Here is a 17,092-nt window from a genome sequence, read left to right as displayed (position 1 = left end):
GTCATCTGGATTTCCAAGAGTTTGTGTTTCAAAGTTTACAGACATATCGCACGTAGTAATGAAGGGATAAATCAGTATTTATTTCAATGTTGTTTTTTTGTACGGTTCAACCAAATGGCACGTATTACATTTCTGTTTTAATATCAGAATGTGTTCTAGTTTAGAAATATGCGTTTGCATCAGAATTAATTGTTTATATTTTTGAGAAAGGTATGGTCAGGTGATCTTTGAATGTGTTACGTTTTATTTTTTTAAAAATGTTATAGTGTATTGATTAATTGTCACTTGTGATAAATAGTTTTATCAAAACATCTAAACACAAAAGTTGAAGCAAACAAGGTGTAAGCTGCGTGACCTTTTTCGATTATGAGTCCAGTTCATTACTATCATTAAATAATAAGTAAGAAATCGGGAAAGAGTTTCTAAAAAAGCTTATAAGCTTACTACTCGATCCCATGCTTTTGTAAAAACAAAATGTTGCAATCACATGCTTTTTGTTGAATAAAATGTTGTTTAAACCAAATAATAAGTAATATTAAACAACAAGTTTGGATATTTTGAATGAAAAACGTATATTGTTTGCGTCGGTCCATTTAAAAAGTCATCACTTTTACATGTGTTGCCTATCAATAATATCATATGAACAAGTGGTATCTAATTGTAGACGTCGGCATAATATCAAATTTGAGAAATAGCATCAATGACCTTTATACTTTATATTTTGAAACATATGAGCTTTCTGGCGTTGCTTCTCTCTGAATAAGTCACTGTACTTGCGTTAAATTATGCCATACGCACGAGATGAAATTAATGAATAACAGAAAATGCCATCTGAATTTTCAAGACAGCATGTGTTCCAAAGTTGTTTACAGATATATCACACGTAGTGATTGTGAAGGGATAAAAAAGAATTTATTTCAAATGTTTTCTCAAAACAATGAAGTGCCAATAACAAATGTGAAATAATACTTAAACATAATGAATCGCAGATCTGAATGGAATACTGCTGAAATGCTGTAAAATATATTTTTGTCAGATTTTATGACTAGGATTATGATTTTTGTAAAAACTGTTTTTCACAGTGACTTTGTAATAGCGGAAGATTGCAAGTTATTTTTGTGCCACAGTTCATGAGATATTAACAATAAATTACATGAGTTTACAGAAGCATTGTAAATCAAAGGCAAATAAAAATTTGTTCCATAGTTAATGTGAATATAAACAATGACAGGGGTTTACAGTAGAAATGCAAATCAGAAACAGTTCCGTAGTTAATGAGAAAATGAACAATGACAGGAGTTTACAGTGGTACTGTAAATCAGAAAGTGTTCCATAGTATATGAGAAAATAAACAAAGACAGGCATTTACAGTAGTAATAAAAATCGGAAACAATTCCAAATTAAATGAAAAATAGCGTTAAGAGTAGAAACGTAAATCAGAAACTGTTCCATTGTTAATGAGAATATAATTAATGCAAAGTTAATCAAAGGCAAATAAAGAAATTGTTCATGTTATATCTAGATTAGGATAAATAAGTTTGCCATGTTGTATTATTGCATACGTGAGTAAATAATAAATAGCTTATCGTTACTGAGTTTACATTTTACGGGTACAAAGCTAAAACGCATGGTTAATTTAATATACGCTTAATTTAGACGTTATTGAATGTAATACACTGTTTGCATATTATGGCGAATGTTGACAGTATAGATAACATGGTATGAGAGGACACACAAATATTTAATTATTTTTATCGCTATCTCTGGTTGAAACAAAAGTATGTTGTAAAGCGTGCTTAGATAAAAAATAATCATGTAAACATTCTTCGTGTATTATTGGATTATTTTGTTATATACTGTACTCGGTGTAGTTTTAGTTTTGAAACTTTAACGTTTTGAAAATGCAAGCTGTATGCCGAGAACGATTTTTTGAACTTCCGGTAGCTTTATTTCGATTATTTTCGTGTTCAATGTGCTATAAATATTTGTTCCATACTGGAAATGAATTACAACCCCATTCTCAGCAGCCTTGGACCCTAGTGCCTACAAAAGACAGTGACAACTACTCACAGAATTTCTCAGTAATTGCTGATGTCAGCAATGTGACGTCAAGGGATCTTATCTGCAATTCTCTAATAGGAGATGACTGTAAACGATGGACGGATTGTTGTTATGCTGCTATTTCCTGTTGTCAGAAACAACTGGCTACAGCAAAACGGAACTTATCAGAGAGTGCGTTCTGTCCACGGACATGGGACGGATATGGATGTTTTGGAGATACAGATTCTGACACTAGAACGTATATCTCGTGTCCTAGTTACATAGAACATGCTGATACATCAGGTAAGAGTGATATTTTATACTTATAGTCCAACGGTAGGCAAGTGAAACATTCAAACACGTAGTCTTTTGATAAACATTTACCTTCTATTAAATCGATGTTTGATTGTATATATCAGTGCAGAACAAAATAGATATTGCTTTGAAAATACACCTACATTTTGTATTAGTGATGTGCTTAAAGAGCGGAAAATCTCCATGAATAATGTATTATATGTAAAGTGCACATGTTAAAGAAGATGTGATGAAATCACACAGATTAATTTTATAGCTGTATAATGTTATGAAATGTTGACAATCACAAACTGGTGTTGTATTGATAAGCCATAGGATGTTGACTTACGGTTTAAGACTTTATAAATGTACAACTGGGTACATTTATAATCCACTAGCCAGGTGAATATTTTGTCATTAATATCCAACTGTGATAGAAATTACTTTTGAAAGGCTTTACTGCAGAAATACGATAAAAAGCAGTCTATACTTGGACAAAGACAGCGATAATAATTGCGATGATACAATGTTCCTTACATTTTATGACGATATAGAACGTCTTACGATTTTTAATCTGTAGATTTCATCAATACCTTATCATTTTGCAACTGTTATGAAGTTTCAAGTCAATATGTCACAAGATGTTTCGGAAGAAGAAACAATATTAAAAAATTGGATTGGTTAAATTCAATTTATATGGAGTTTAGAGTATGAGAAAAGTAACAGAATTTATCAATGCCTATTTGTTCATGAAGTAGTTTTAAGTTGAAAGATTGCAAATGTCAGACGTTCAGGGAATGAAAAATATAAAGGCACATTAAATATAAGAAATCTTGTTGTCCGTTATATTTCGAACGATACGTTAATACTAACACCAAACTTTTAGCACTACAACGTTCATCAAACATCAGAAATAAACTCAGTGGCATAATGAAATGCAGTTTACTTTTACTTCATTTGCATGAAACAATAGCTGCATGTTTTCAGTGGTTTAAAACATAATCGTTCTTCATAACAGCACGTTTGCATCCAATTCTGTTTACAGTGTATACATTGACTCATCTCTGTTTAATTAAAACTGCATTGTGTTAAGCGAACAAAGTAGCGTGACTGGTCCTCAAACTTTTGTAATCACGGAAGCTTACGGGACCATTTTAATTTTGATCTCTTTCTTTGTGTAAATGATTTTATCTACTGTAACAAGGTAGATTTCAAAGGGAAAAAATGCTGTTATATGACAAAAGGTGTATCATGTGGAAAGTGTAAGCTTAAGTATAATACAAATCTCAAAATATCAACACATCTTTAATTGTATACAATTTAACATATAATTTCCTTAAGGTAGCGTAGTAAAACTGCAAGTTTCGGTTACTCTTTGTAGAGACAGCGGTTTTATGACTGTTAGTGAAATATAGCCGGTGATTTCACAGTGAAAGTATAAACATTTTTCCTTTAACTAGAATCCGGAAGAATATGAATCGTAAAACAATCGAAACCTTCTTAACTAATGGCAAAGATTAACTTTATCTCTGACAAGAACAGCAAATTTACTCAGTTTCATTTTAAAATGTAAAGGAAATATATTAATCTCTTAGAACAATTTAATACAATTTAATCTAGTTGCGGACACCAGATATAACACTTTTATTTGTGGCAACTCAACTAGTGAAAATATTTGCCAATGTGTTTAAGTGAGAAGCTGTTATTGCCATAAATTTACCGTTACGTAAGTTATTGTTTTTTTTTTGATTTAACGTCGCACCGACACATGATAGGTCATATGGCGGCTTTCCAGCTTTAATGGTGGAGGAAGACCCCAGGTGCCCCTCCGTGCATTATTTCATCACGAGCGGGCACCTGGGTAGAACCACCGACCTTCCGTAAGCCAGCTGGATGGCTTCCTCACATGAAGAATTCAACGCCCCGAGTGAGGCTCGAACCAACATCGATGAGGGGCAAGTGATTTGAAGTCAGGTTACGTAAGTTATGGTCAAAGAGCGAAAAGTTTATATAATACGTTTCAAAGAGATTTTAAGAAAGTGCTCAAACTGATTTTAACACATCTCAATTCCAATTTACATATTTTTGATGTTACAAGATGTTTCAAGGTATTTTATAGACATTCCTAGAGTAAACAGGTGTTGTTTTTTTACAGGGAAGACTACATGTATTATGCTTGTGTGCAGGGCTGTTGAGTGAAATATTGCTTGTTAGTTTTGCTTCGTTTATCAAGGAATTCAATAACTTGAAGGAAAATGTTGTTTACATAGCACTACAATAATAGTGTGTGGACTTAAATCTTTCCATCTTTTAAAGCGAAACTAGTTGCTGTAAACTATAATGGGAGATCGACACTTCAGAAATTATCATAAGAATGTTTAAGTTTACACTGAATGTAGAGAGAACAGAATGTAGAGTGAATGTCAGGGTGAACTATTGTGTTGTTTGGTTTACACATTTTTTTCTGATTATATTTTGACATTGTACTCATCGGTACATAAACTACTTTTGGGTTTCGGTTTGTGGGAGTAGGGTGTTGTAAGAACGTTGTTTTTCGTATTTGATATTTTTCTTGTTGTATTATGAATTACTTCAGTAATTTACGAAATGTAGACATTTTTTTTGATCCTTGGAATAATTCAATCACAGTATATAAAGTAATCTTGCAGATTTTAAGGATCTTTCATGCCTGTCTGTGTAGAGCATAGTTAACCGGTGTGTATCTAGGAATGAGGATCGACGAAATGTGCGGATCGATGATTAAGAAAATGTCTTTCGTATACAGGCAGACATGTACGATTATTTTTCTTTTTCACATTGCAACGTTATCAAAGACACCGTCAATTTTAAATCACAGTGCTTATATCTGATCATTCTGTATATATTCTATAACGTCAATATATGACGTCACAATATCACCATCTAGATGACTACGTTTTCTTACTATATTTCATTTATCAACTGTTTGATTATGAATACTATAATTCTAAATAAATCATGTCGGCAGCAATGCATGGAAGCAATGGGTTATCAGTGCAACATCAGTGCTGTGGTCCTAAACTTTGCCCTAAATCAATAATCACATTTGAAAATATTGAGTTTTTTGAAATTTGATTTTCAAAGATGATATCAACATTAAATGCGCATCTAATGCGGATGAAACATAAGAGATACTACGACAAAGTTAGTGCCCTAAATTTGATAACAGACGGAAATATATTAAAAGCTTTAACGGCCATCTAAACCATTGGGAGTATAGGGAATTGACATAATATGTAGAAATCAGTACTACCAAAATGAGAACAACAACAAATTTGATCGATTGGAAACCCCAAATTTCTTCTAAAATACCATAATTGTCGTTATATAAGAAGAAGAAGAAGAAGAAGAAAAAAAGAGAAAAAAGCTAATGAATGTCTTTATAAAACATTATTAGCAAAGGAAGAGAAGAACTGAGTAAATTACACAAAGCACATATTATTTCTCAGTACTATCATTGCACGATAATAGAAAGCCAGTGATTGAAATATCAATGAGAAACAGAACTTTTAGCTAATCTATAAATACTAGTACGAAAAATGAAAACGTAATTAAGGACATTTTTTTTCTGAATACAAGATATACCATTTTATTATTTTTTTGTTGGATTTAACGTCGCACCGACACATGAGAGGTCATATGGCGACTTTCCAGCTTTAATGGTGGAGGAAGACCCCAGGTGCCCCTCCGTGCATTATTTCTTCACGAGCGGGCACCTGGGTAGAACCACCGACCTTCCGTAAGCCAGCTGGATGGCTTCCTCACATGAAGAATTCAACGCCTCGTGTGAGGCTCGAACCCAGATCGATGAGGGGCAAGTGATTTGAAGTCAGCGACCTTAACCACTCGGCAACGGAGGCTCCTTTACCATTTTATAGTTTCAAGATATAAGATCTTCACATAACATAGAAACACGCGTATAAAAGTTATAATTTGATATAAAATTAGGTTGTTTGTAAACAGCAGGACAGATTTATACACAAGGAAGTAATGGAATCTTTGATTAGAAATGTAAATAAATCACTCAATATTTCACTCATCACAGCCGGCGAAAAATGATGTGTATGACCTTTTATGATCGAATTGCGTCTAGTTTTTACAACGTATTACTATTTTGACAACGAAACTGTGGGATGTGAAATTGTTAACAGCATTTTCCTATCTACAAAACATTATCAACATATATTTGTAATTTTTTTTTTTCATTATTTTCAAATTTAACTTTCTGGGGCCTTTTGCTTGTTAAATTTTGATTCAAAACACTAGTCGTGGTGGAAAACACAAGTATGATGTTTTTGACTTTATTGTAAAGGTCTATCAAAGTTCATAATTCTTAAATTATACTTTTGTTTTTCTATGCCTTATAAAAGGTCGAAAACTAACTTTAGAAGTTAATCAACCGTTCGCTTAATCACTAGTTAAAGTTTCGAACAACTGGGTCTCGGAGTTAAAAAAATATTGGTTTCTTTAATTTTATTGGTCAAACTGGTCATTCCCAGCCGGATATAAAAAAATAAATACTATAAACAACTGATGAGAAAAGCACTATAATTGTTAGTTGCTATCAATTTTGTAGTTCGCACATAGCATTCAAAACACATGTTTCAGATTACACTCGTGGGCATATCTATCAAATAAACCGAATAAAATGACCTCGCTGATGATATCAGACTGTTTTTAAATGCATGTTCTCTGTATCATGTAAACGTGCGTTCAAGAAAATACCAGTAATAATACAGAACGTTATGTCATACGGAAGAATGTTAATAGATTCCCAGGTGCACTAACTGATTATATAACGATTTTCAAACGACCTTTCTATATTGCCTGTAGAAACCAGAAGTGTTTTGAAAAGAAGTTTTTTTTAAACGTAGTTAAAAATAACCAACCCGAACGTGATTAACGCTATTTTTATACTAACAGGTCGTGTTTTCAAAAAAAATAATAAATATTTAGACAAGGGCATAAAAATTGGTCAGTCTGTGACGTATTTTATAACTTCTAAGATTGTACCAAATTCTAAGTAACACTTGTTGAAATGTTTTATTTAACTAAGTAAGATATGCTCCGCAATCGGGAGGTGACAGTGGATAATATTTAAAAGTTCAGTCAAAAAAATCTGATGACTGTCTTTTTAACTGAAAGACAATTGTTTTAATGTTAGATGTATTATTTTTGCTGTTTAAAATTGAATTTGAATATACTCATGACCAACACGTGTACGATAACCTAAAATAATAAGTATCGAGGTAACTGGAAATCAAATGACGCAAATAATATAATATTTTTGCTAAATTCCGATAAAAATGAAAGTTATTTTTTTCAATTTAATGTGATTGTTTCTAGATCACATCAGTTTATCTAAAACCTTGAGCACATATTCGAATGATAATAACAAAAAAGTTTTGTTTTTTTCTGCTTTCAAAAGAAATTGATCAAATTTCATAGGACTGATTACTCATACACGTATTTTTCTTTGATCAGTGCGCAGTTGCTTTTGTATATGTATCATCCTTTCACAGATTATTTTGATTTAAGTTTTTAAATATGTGTATTATTTAATTTTATGTTGGGGATATAAAACACTTTAAGTAATAGAGATATTGTGTTTGTGAATTGGTGCGCCATTCGTATATATTCAAAGTATGTTATACAATTTTTTACTGGGCATGAGTACTTGTAAGTTTGTGATCAAGTCCACGGCTACCTCAAATGTGGGGATAGAGTAGGCCAAATGTTCCGGTCTGTTACTATAATGACGTCAGAGGTGGTAAATTATTCCGCTTTGAACTACATTGAACAGCGGATAGATACGAAATAGTTGTGAGTCTATTCCTGATTAAATTCTGTGCGGTTACATAGAGACGGTGATTTTGATAAATCACCTTCCAATAATTCATGGCATTTGTACTGCACAGTTACACAAAAAGAGAAATTATAGAGGCAGATGTACATGGGGTCAATTCGTTTTATCCAACCCGGGTTATGCGAGAAAAACATCTCGCCGTTGTTAGAATAAAGGATCGATCTGGCGTATGCCGGCAACGTGAGTTGCAAGTAAAATGTAAAAAACCTCTAATTTGTTATGATTTTCTATTGTGCCCTGTTCCAAATAATTTAGCTTTAGTTCTCTTGTGGTATATTTCTACCTTTAATGGTATTTACCACAAATTTCCAAATGTTTGTCCAAATATATAATCTAAAACATATAATTTGCCTCATAGAGTATCTCGCAAGACCGGCGCGTATCGGCGTATGCCGGATAGACTAGGACAGAGCCAGAGCCAAATAAATGCCTAGCTGGCTGCCAGTGACGAAACGGCGTCCGTCGCAAATGAGAAACGAATAAGCCAATGTAGTACAAATGGATCGGGAAACAAGTTTTGTAACTCCAAAACAGCTTATTAATAAACTTTTTTGGAAACACTGTAAGTTGTTTCTTTCAGGAATTAAGTTACATCATTTAAATTGTCAATTTGGTAATACAGTTAATATGAGTCAGTAATTTAAAATACATCGTAAAAAAATTCAGATGTAAGCATAACTATATTTAATTGAATAGTTTTAAGAATGAGCATTTCAGATATAATCATTTTCATGTGATAAACAATAAAACAAGGAAGAATATGATCAAATTTCAATGAATCATCTTCATAAGCAGGTGGCAAGGGGTCCGGTTACCAATATGAATACTGAGCTGATACAATAATTAGCTATCAAACAAAAATAAGACAGAGATGATTTCATTTTTCTAACGTCTAAACCGATAATACAGTAAAACATTTTGATAACATGTATGTTATGATTTAGGATTAATTTTGTATCACTTAGCGCCAACGCCATATCATTAAGGTCAATTTTGGATCGTTTTGCCCTCTTTTACGGAAATCCCATGCCACACGGATAAAAATGGTCACGCTGTAGGTTTATGAATACAGAAGAAACCTCTTACTGAAACAGAAATGTGTTTTAAATACGTGTATATGATAACATTTAGACCATGCTATATGTGATATCATTAAGTTTATTCAAACGCTAACGCGCATTATAAACGTCATCCATTTACTTGGTTTATACTAGGGGGCGTGAGAGGTGTTGCTCATTTCATTACCTCTCATTAACAGACTCAATCAAGCTAAGTCTGCTGTTACTCTGCTTAGTTGCATTCTATGCTTCTAAAGGATCTTTCACATACTTTATTATAAAAGTTTTTTTTTCAAGGCAATGCAAAACCGCTATATTTCGAAGTCAATGCATTCGGCGATCGTTCATTGTCATCTTTGGACAAGATTTTTTCACAAATAATATTTTCCAAATTGCATTTCGTGCCATACTGGTACTTTACGTTTGCATCGATATTGATTTATTAGGCATTGTGTACTATAGACATTCACGCACAAAGTGTTACTAGGCTAAGCATATCCTAAAATATAAAGGAAATTGTTTTCAGTTTTTCATAAGCAACTATATATGAACACGTTTCTTTTCGACGGCTTCATTTTAATTTTTTATATGACCTAAACGAAATATTAAGATAATATCAAACAGTTAACATTGTACCATGTCGTTTCATAAAGTTTTCGGTTAAAAAGTAAGTTACATATTTGGTTGATTTTTATTTATTTACACAAATATCAAAGGCTAAAATATGTACAGCAGTACTCGTCAGACCTTTTATGGAAAAATCATGTTTGTTTACAATTATCATTTTTATAGATCATTTTGAAATACAATTAAAAAGCTAAAACTGTGTTCCTTAAATAAACCAGTGTCAAAGCCTTTTTAGTTTTAAAGCGCGTAATTCGTTTCCACGGCAGCATAACTTTAGATCAAGACAAAATAATTTTTCATGAAATAGGAACAGGTTTAGCGTAATTATAATTATTACTAGTATATAAATACCAAATTATCAATGATAACGGAAGATTAGGTATTACAGATCAAACCAACCTGTTTTGAATTGAAAGTGGCCGTGATAATTAACCTTGTACTCGCATATTTTTTTCAAATAAAATCATTCACCAACATCTGTCTTCTAACATTCCGCATGGTATTTCAACACAAATACATAAAAACCGCAAACTATTAATCATTAATCAAAACGGAAGACACGTTAAAGTATTTCGACAAGTAATAGACATGCGCATATTGAAATGCAATGGTGTACTACTTCCTTAAAGTGAAATGAGCAATCAGCCCTTGAACTTTATGAACAACCAATTTTCTGATTACGAATAGTTTTCAGATATTTAATGAATTAACTCTTATTTCCATCAATAGTCTCCATGTTATGTAGATTTTCTAGAGTCAATATTTAGATCGTAATCATCATTAATTTCCGGAAATGATACCCCTTATTTACTGGTTTTATATCTCAGCATTTTTTTCGTATAACCAAGTGAAATTAAATTCTTCGTTTTTAAACCTAGTCCAAGTGGGTATAAGACCATATAATTACTGTTTACCACTTTACATTATAAAAAATAGAAGTAGGCTTAAAGAAATTGTCAAAAATGTTATCTTCCCGGTCATGATGTAGCATTTTGAGGAAACGAGTTGAATATCGGTTCAGGACACTTAGTTTCGAGACAAAAATGGCTCAAGTACCCACCTGTCCAACATAAACTGTAACTGACTAGCGTCAGGCGGATGTATACATTTATCAAACTAGATTTTCATGATTTACCCGTACTGGTATCAACAGGCTTTTATGGAACAATAATGGTACTAACGAATCCCAATGGATTCAGCAGATGTTATGAAACGAAATCAACATGTGCTTACGCAGTTGTGTGGTGGGCTTTAAACAAACCAAGTATTTAAGTTTTGTCTGTAGTAATTCATTTTATCAACATTTCGACAAACGCCTACATCAGAATAATTCACAAACGACGTAAACAACGGACGTGACATAAAACTGGCAACGTAGCGTCAAATGGCGGGAAAAATAAAACGCAATTTCAAAATCCATATAAATACATATTTGTGAGATTCTATCCCGGATATGAAAATACCAAAATTTCTTTTTTTTCTAACGCTGTTGTGGTATAAAACGTGTGAAAAAAAATCAAATTGTATATATTGTTCATCCACGTCACTAAATGCCCATGAAAGGTGTGGGAACGTCAGCGTTGTTTACGACGTTGACGTCATTTCCATTTCAATTATGGAGCCGTAATACGTTTACGCTTTGCCCTGTAAGGCACATATGTATAAAGGTGTGTTACCAGCGCATAATCGCGAGAATCTCGTTTACGGTCTTGTTTAAACACCACCTGAAAACAACAATAACAGGAATTTTATGCTAGAATAGTGGTTTTAACATAATGCAAACGTTGCAATCAAAATGAAGTGAGTCAAAAAATTTCGTTTCAAGAAAAGTAAATAAAAACTAGGACAACTGAAGTCACAAGGTGATGTAAGAAAATATGCCGTTAGCGTTATGTATTTGTTTCGAAATACGGAAGGGCATCGCTTTGGAAAATGGTTTCAATGTGTGCAGCTGATAGAGCTATGTTTATAATATCTAGAACTCATTTTTATTAGTAATAATTATCAGAATTATGATAATGTAATCATAATGCGTAAGGATAAACACTTCATTCTTGATATCATTAAGTTTGTTTGAAGTCAGAATACGTGCAACTAATGCCCGTAAACACAGAAGCAAACAACACTCATTTATTTATCAAACATACTTTTGTCTGTTAGGTCAATAGTTAGACATATCTTGAAACAAGAAATATCTTTAAAAACGATGGTCGGCGTGATGTAACTGAAGCACAAGTTATATATGGGCAGAAACCTGTATTTTAAATCTTTTGGCAATGTTGAAAGGGGCCTCTGTGAAGTTTTGTATAAATGAGGACAGTAATTCAGAAGAAGACTGTGTTTAGAAATTGTGGAGGGACACACGACGGACACCAAACTATCACAAAAGCTCACTTTGAGCCTTTGGTGCTTAAAAGATGGTAACTGTAAGCAAACAATATTGAAATACGTTCTATACTTTATTTCTTGAATTGTTGGAAGCAACATGAACCCTTACCCTACCTTAGCTTATTATCAAATATTGGTCTATCATTCAGAATATGTACAGTACTGTTTTCACTGGAAAGATTAATTTAAAATTTAGAGTCTAAAACTTAACAGTATCAGTCATGTTGCTGCAGGTTAGTAATGATTTGCACTGGTTAGAAATTGTTGCTGTAATACAGGGTAAGAGTTAATGACTGTATAAAACAAATAACCTTTTTGTAAAAACAAAACTTAAGGAAACTTAAGTGGTACGCATACAACACGATGGTGCTGTACCAATAGAGTTTAAAGATGACGAACGCGTTGTCATTTCACTCAATGTCACACATGACTCAGAGTGAAGCAATTTCAGCCACTCTTACAAAATCTCTCATTATGGCTGAAAATACCGAGAATACCTTACCATGCAATCCGATTGGTACATTATTCTGGCGGCATTAGGTCATACGAGGCATAAAATCGTGCTTAATACGACACGCCGAAAAATTATGAGTTATAGACAATCGTTGAAAGCCAAAACAGGATACAATTTATCTCTGTACTATAAGTTTGCCAAGATAAATACTCTGAAAAGGTAACGTGTAAGATGAAGATGCAGGTGAAGCATTTCATGACATAAGGATTCAGTCTAGTATATATTTATCGAAGTAAAATCTGGTGTTTAGTCTGGTAGATGCAATATCTAACTTTGGCAGATAAAAATAAGCAGTTTTGATTTGATACATTCATATATATTCATATATTATTTAGTAGAAATTTTACTACCTTGAAGACCTTCGCCATTGACGTTTGATTGTATACCCATAGGCATAAGTGCATAGGCAAGGTCTGCAGCAAAACCAAAATATAAAAGACATGGTTGGGAGAGCGAGCAAAAATCTAGCATTTATTTGGACATTGTCTTTATTGGGGAATGCCCGAAAGTCTAGCATTTGTTTGGACATTGTCTTTATTGGGGAGAGTCCAAAAGTCTAGCATTTATTTGGACATCGTTTTTATTCGGGAGAGCCGGAAATTATAGCATATATTTGGACATAGTCCTTATTCGGGAGAGCCCGAAAGTTTAGCATTTATTTTGACATTGTCTTTATTGGGGAGAGCCCGAAAGTCTAGCATTTATTTGGACATTGTCTTTATTCGGGAGAGCCTGAAAGTCTAGCATTTATCTGGACATTGTCTTTATTTACAATTAAAAAGCACTACAAATATTTGAATAAAAACTTACGTAACTTTAGAGTCCTATGATCTGTGTTGACGTGTAGTCTTCATTTAATTTTGGTCTGCACTGTTCGTTATTCAGTCGTGACGACCCCTTCGAATAAGAAATGGTACTGCTCAAACTGAATAATAGACCAATACATACTAGGAATTTAGCAGGATAAAGTTTAAAATAGTTATTTGAACTTTTTAAATAAAAACTGTCAAATATGTTTCACGTACGAAACCTCATTACGGGTACAAGTTGATCAAAACCACTTAAAAGTCATGAAATAATAAATAAATGGAAAATATGTTAGTTTTATACCAGATTTTACACTGTCATCGTGGCTATACTAATAGTAAAAATATTGTATTTGGCGTTAACTCGGTGAAGTTATTTCGATCTTAAATGAAAATAAAAAAGTATCCTCGTAAATATGCATAATTAAGTTCATTCTTGTTTAAATGCATTATTAGGCGAAATACGTTGTTCGTTGTAAGATGTCATGAATAAATTGAAATTATTGAAAAAGTTAACATATTTTTTTTTAGATTTTAAATTCTTCGGTTAGTAAATGAATACCAATAACTTGGCTGAATGCCCATTTATGGAAGGCAGCCATTTAAATACGATACGATTTCTGATGGAAGACCTTATATAAATATTTACATTATCTATATATATCGATGAATTCTTAGCGCACAATTAGCATACACTTATTGTTAATATTGTTAACAACAACAAACAAGGTTAAAAATCTTGTACTGAGCCGTTTATAACAAATGATTATAATTTTCAAGACCTTGTGTAAATATCATCACATTTGACAGCATGTGAAAAATAATTAAATAATTTGAATGAAGGATTTAAAAGTCTGAACTATGAAGAAATACTTAGTGATTACCAAAAATAAGTTATTGTACCGAATAAATGCTACTTGACATGATGAAAAGAAAGCCGCATGAAATCTGATCGACTCTCCTACACGGCAATTAAATGCATGAAATTTCATAATATACATTTTTGTTTCGAAGCATTTGATAGAACAGAATAGGGCGCATTATACTTTAAGTCCGCTTTTGAGCGGTATACTTTAGTGTGAATCGGTAAGACAGTTCAGATGATTCCCCTTTGAAAAAAAGGGAGATTTATGACAGCGGCAAACGCTAGTATTGTACATGCAAAATGTGCGCTCTTACTTTTTATTTATTATGCTTTTTATACATCACGAACAAATAATCATTATTATTGATTCAAGTTTCTAAATTGAACTTGGACCTATTCTATTTTATCATAAATTTAGGATTATTATAAGCTGTTCTTCTTGCTTTAGTTAAAGCAATTTAGAAAGAAAAATCATCAAAGAAGACTGGAGATTTTCAGTGAGTACAGTCTATTCAAATGTGTTCAGTTTTCATCTTGCCTTATCATAATCGTAAGCATTAAGGAGGTAGGTTACCTTGTTACAAGAGTAAATTCAAATTAGTTGAACCGCAGCATCTTTTTGTATTTCGTGTAATATGAAGTTTTAACTGCTACAATCTCAGTTTCGTTTGTCTCTGTCCCTTCAAGTCCATTTTTTATCCAGGTTTGAAGAACATGACCTCCAAAGTTATTTCATATTGAAAGAAGAAGGAAAATACGGATATTTAACACTTTCCAGTGTATTTTAGTTTCATTAATATCCGTAGAAGTCAGCATAATCTATATTTTTACTAGTATGCACGTTAGCTTTCTAATATAAGCTTTAAATGTATATGTCGCGGGGCTCGTGTTTCCATTGTAACGCATTTTCTCTCATTTTTAAACAACTATGTATTAAAATAGGGGTTTTCGACGGCTTCAGTGCCATTCTGACCAACATGGAATATTTGGGTAATATTATTAGCAAAATACCAAGCACTATACATTGTTTCCTATTTTTCTTAAAGTTTAAAGTAACCATGGCAACAGAGATGTTTAAAATGACTTATATCTTGCTTTTTGTCGAAATTTCTTATAAAATAATATTGAATAAGATTATCTTTCTAGTTGATGTAGCTTTAAAACATATTATTTCTAACGTAAGCTATATTTTCGTGTTATCTGCATTTATTCAAACAAATTTCTAAGCTTATAATACTTACAGCAGTACCCCTTGTCTAGCATTTTTCATGGAAATTGTTCAGCATGCTACTATTATTCTCATGGATATTGTTGAAATGAAAATAAAAAGCCGAAGCTGTGTTTCTTAAATAGACTAGTGTCAACGCTTTTGAATTTTACATTTAGATACATTGGTCACGGGCTTCGTTTCCATGGTGACATTAATTCAATTCAAGAAACCACAATTTTCAACTGAAATTTGAACAATTTTAGATCTTAGTTTTAATATATAAGTAACAAAGTATCAACGGAACCTGAAAAATAGGTATTACAAATCAAACTGCTAGATTTTTTATTTGAAAATGGCCGTTACAAGTAACCTCTCACCCAACTATATTCCAAATAACATTGATTACCATCATCCATTTTCTTACATTCCGCATAACATTTCAATATAACTACATAAAAGAAGCAAAATATTGATTATTATTCAGAGCAAAAGACTCATAAAAATATTTTAGCCGATAATGGTTATTTGAAAATAGTTTGAATAAAGAAAATGCACAGAATTACGTACTTTCAAGATAAAAGCTATTTATTTTGCGCGGTACCTGACACGTAACGTCATGACGTCAATGACGTCATTTTAAGGCAACATTGTTTTGAAGCGTTTCTGCGGCAATTTATTCATTATTTCTGCATTATTAAACCATAAAGAGTCAGATCGAAGACAGGTCTATGATTTGTTTTCAGAAGAATGAATATACAAACACATTTAGTTTGTCGTAAACGTCGTCGTAAATCGTCACGTTAGCTTCCGGTTGGACATGCGCACATACAAATATAAAGGTAACCTACCTCCTTAAATATTCACATTTGTTTTTAACAGTTTTCTTAATATGCAAGTGACCTGTACGGAAATAAAAGATGACAGTTTTGGGAGAAGAATTTAGGTTTGTAGAAATCGGTGAAATGCTGGTGTGTTTTTTCTCAAGCGTGATTACCGTCTATCATGGAACATGGAAATAAAGATTAATATAGATTGCCCATTTGTCTGGAAATTGTGACCTTTAGTGTTATTTTATGAGTCTTCTGACAGTTATGATAAATATTCTCTGATTGCAGAGGTAGCAATTCGGTATTGTTCTTAGAGCCTGTATTTGGTTATGAAAATATAAATGCAAAATGTATATAATATAAATTCATTTCAAAGTTTATATCAAAGTTTATTTCAGTACATATTTTATACTACTTCCGAAGGGTCTTTTCCCATATTTCATTAGTCAGTAATCAGGGTTTTAAGCAATTTAATATAGATTTGTAACAAAGTTTAAATAAACGGATTTCCTTACTTCAGTGATGCACAGTTGTACTGTTCCTGGTATGCGCTTATGA

General features: G+C 32.4%; 1 protein-coding gene across 2 annotated transcripts in view; it reads left to right on the top strand.

The window, feature by feature from the left end:
* Nucleotides 1-490: 490 nt before the first annotated feature.
* The window catches only part of LOC123532362 (calcitonin gene-related peptide type 1 receptor-like), a 199,788-nt gene continuing 183,186 nt past the window's right edge, over nucleotides 491-17,092 (top strand). The window contains exon 1 of one of the 2 annotated variants that reach the window (XM_045313783.2): nucleotides 491-2,343. In XM_045313783.2, the coding sequence (XP_045169718.2) occupies nucleotides 1,902-2,343 (442 nt within the window). In that variant the 5' untranslated portion in view covers nucleotides 491-1,901. Of the gene's footprint in view, nucleotides 2,344-3,898; nucleotides 4,061-17,092 lie in introns of those variants that run through there. The other variant, XM_053517370.1, reaches the window with a different exon arrangement.

This window comes from Mercenaria mercenaria, chromosome 11 (genome assembly GCF_021730395.1).
Source record: "Mercenaria mercenaria strain notata chromosome 11, MADL_Memer_1, whole genome shotgun sequence".
Taxonomy (NCBI): domain Eukaryota; kingdom Metazoa; phylum Mollusca; class Bivalvia; order Venerida; family Veneridae; genus Mercenaria; species Mercenaria mercenaria.
This window is presented reverse-complemented; position numbering and strand designations above follow the sequence as displayed.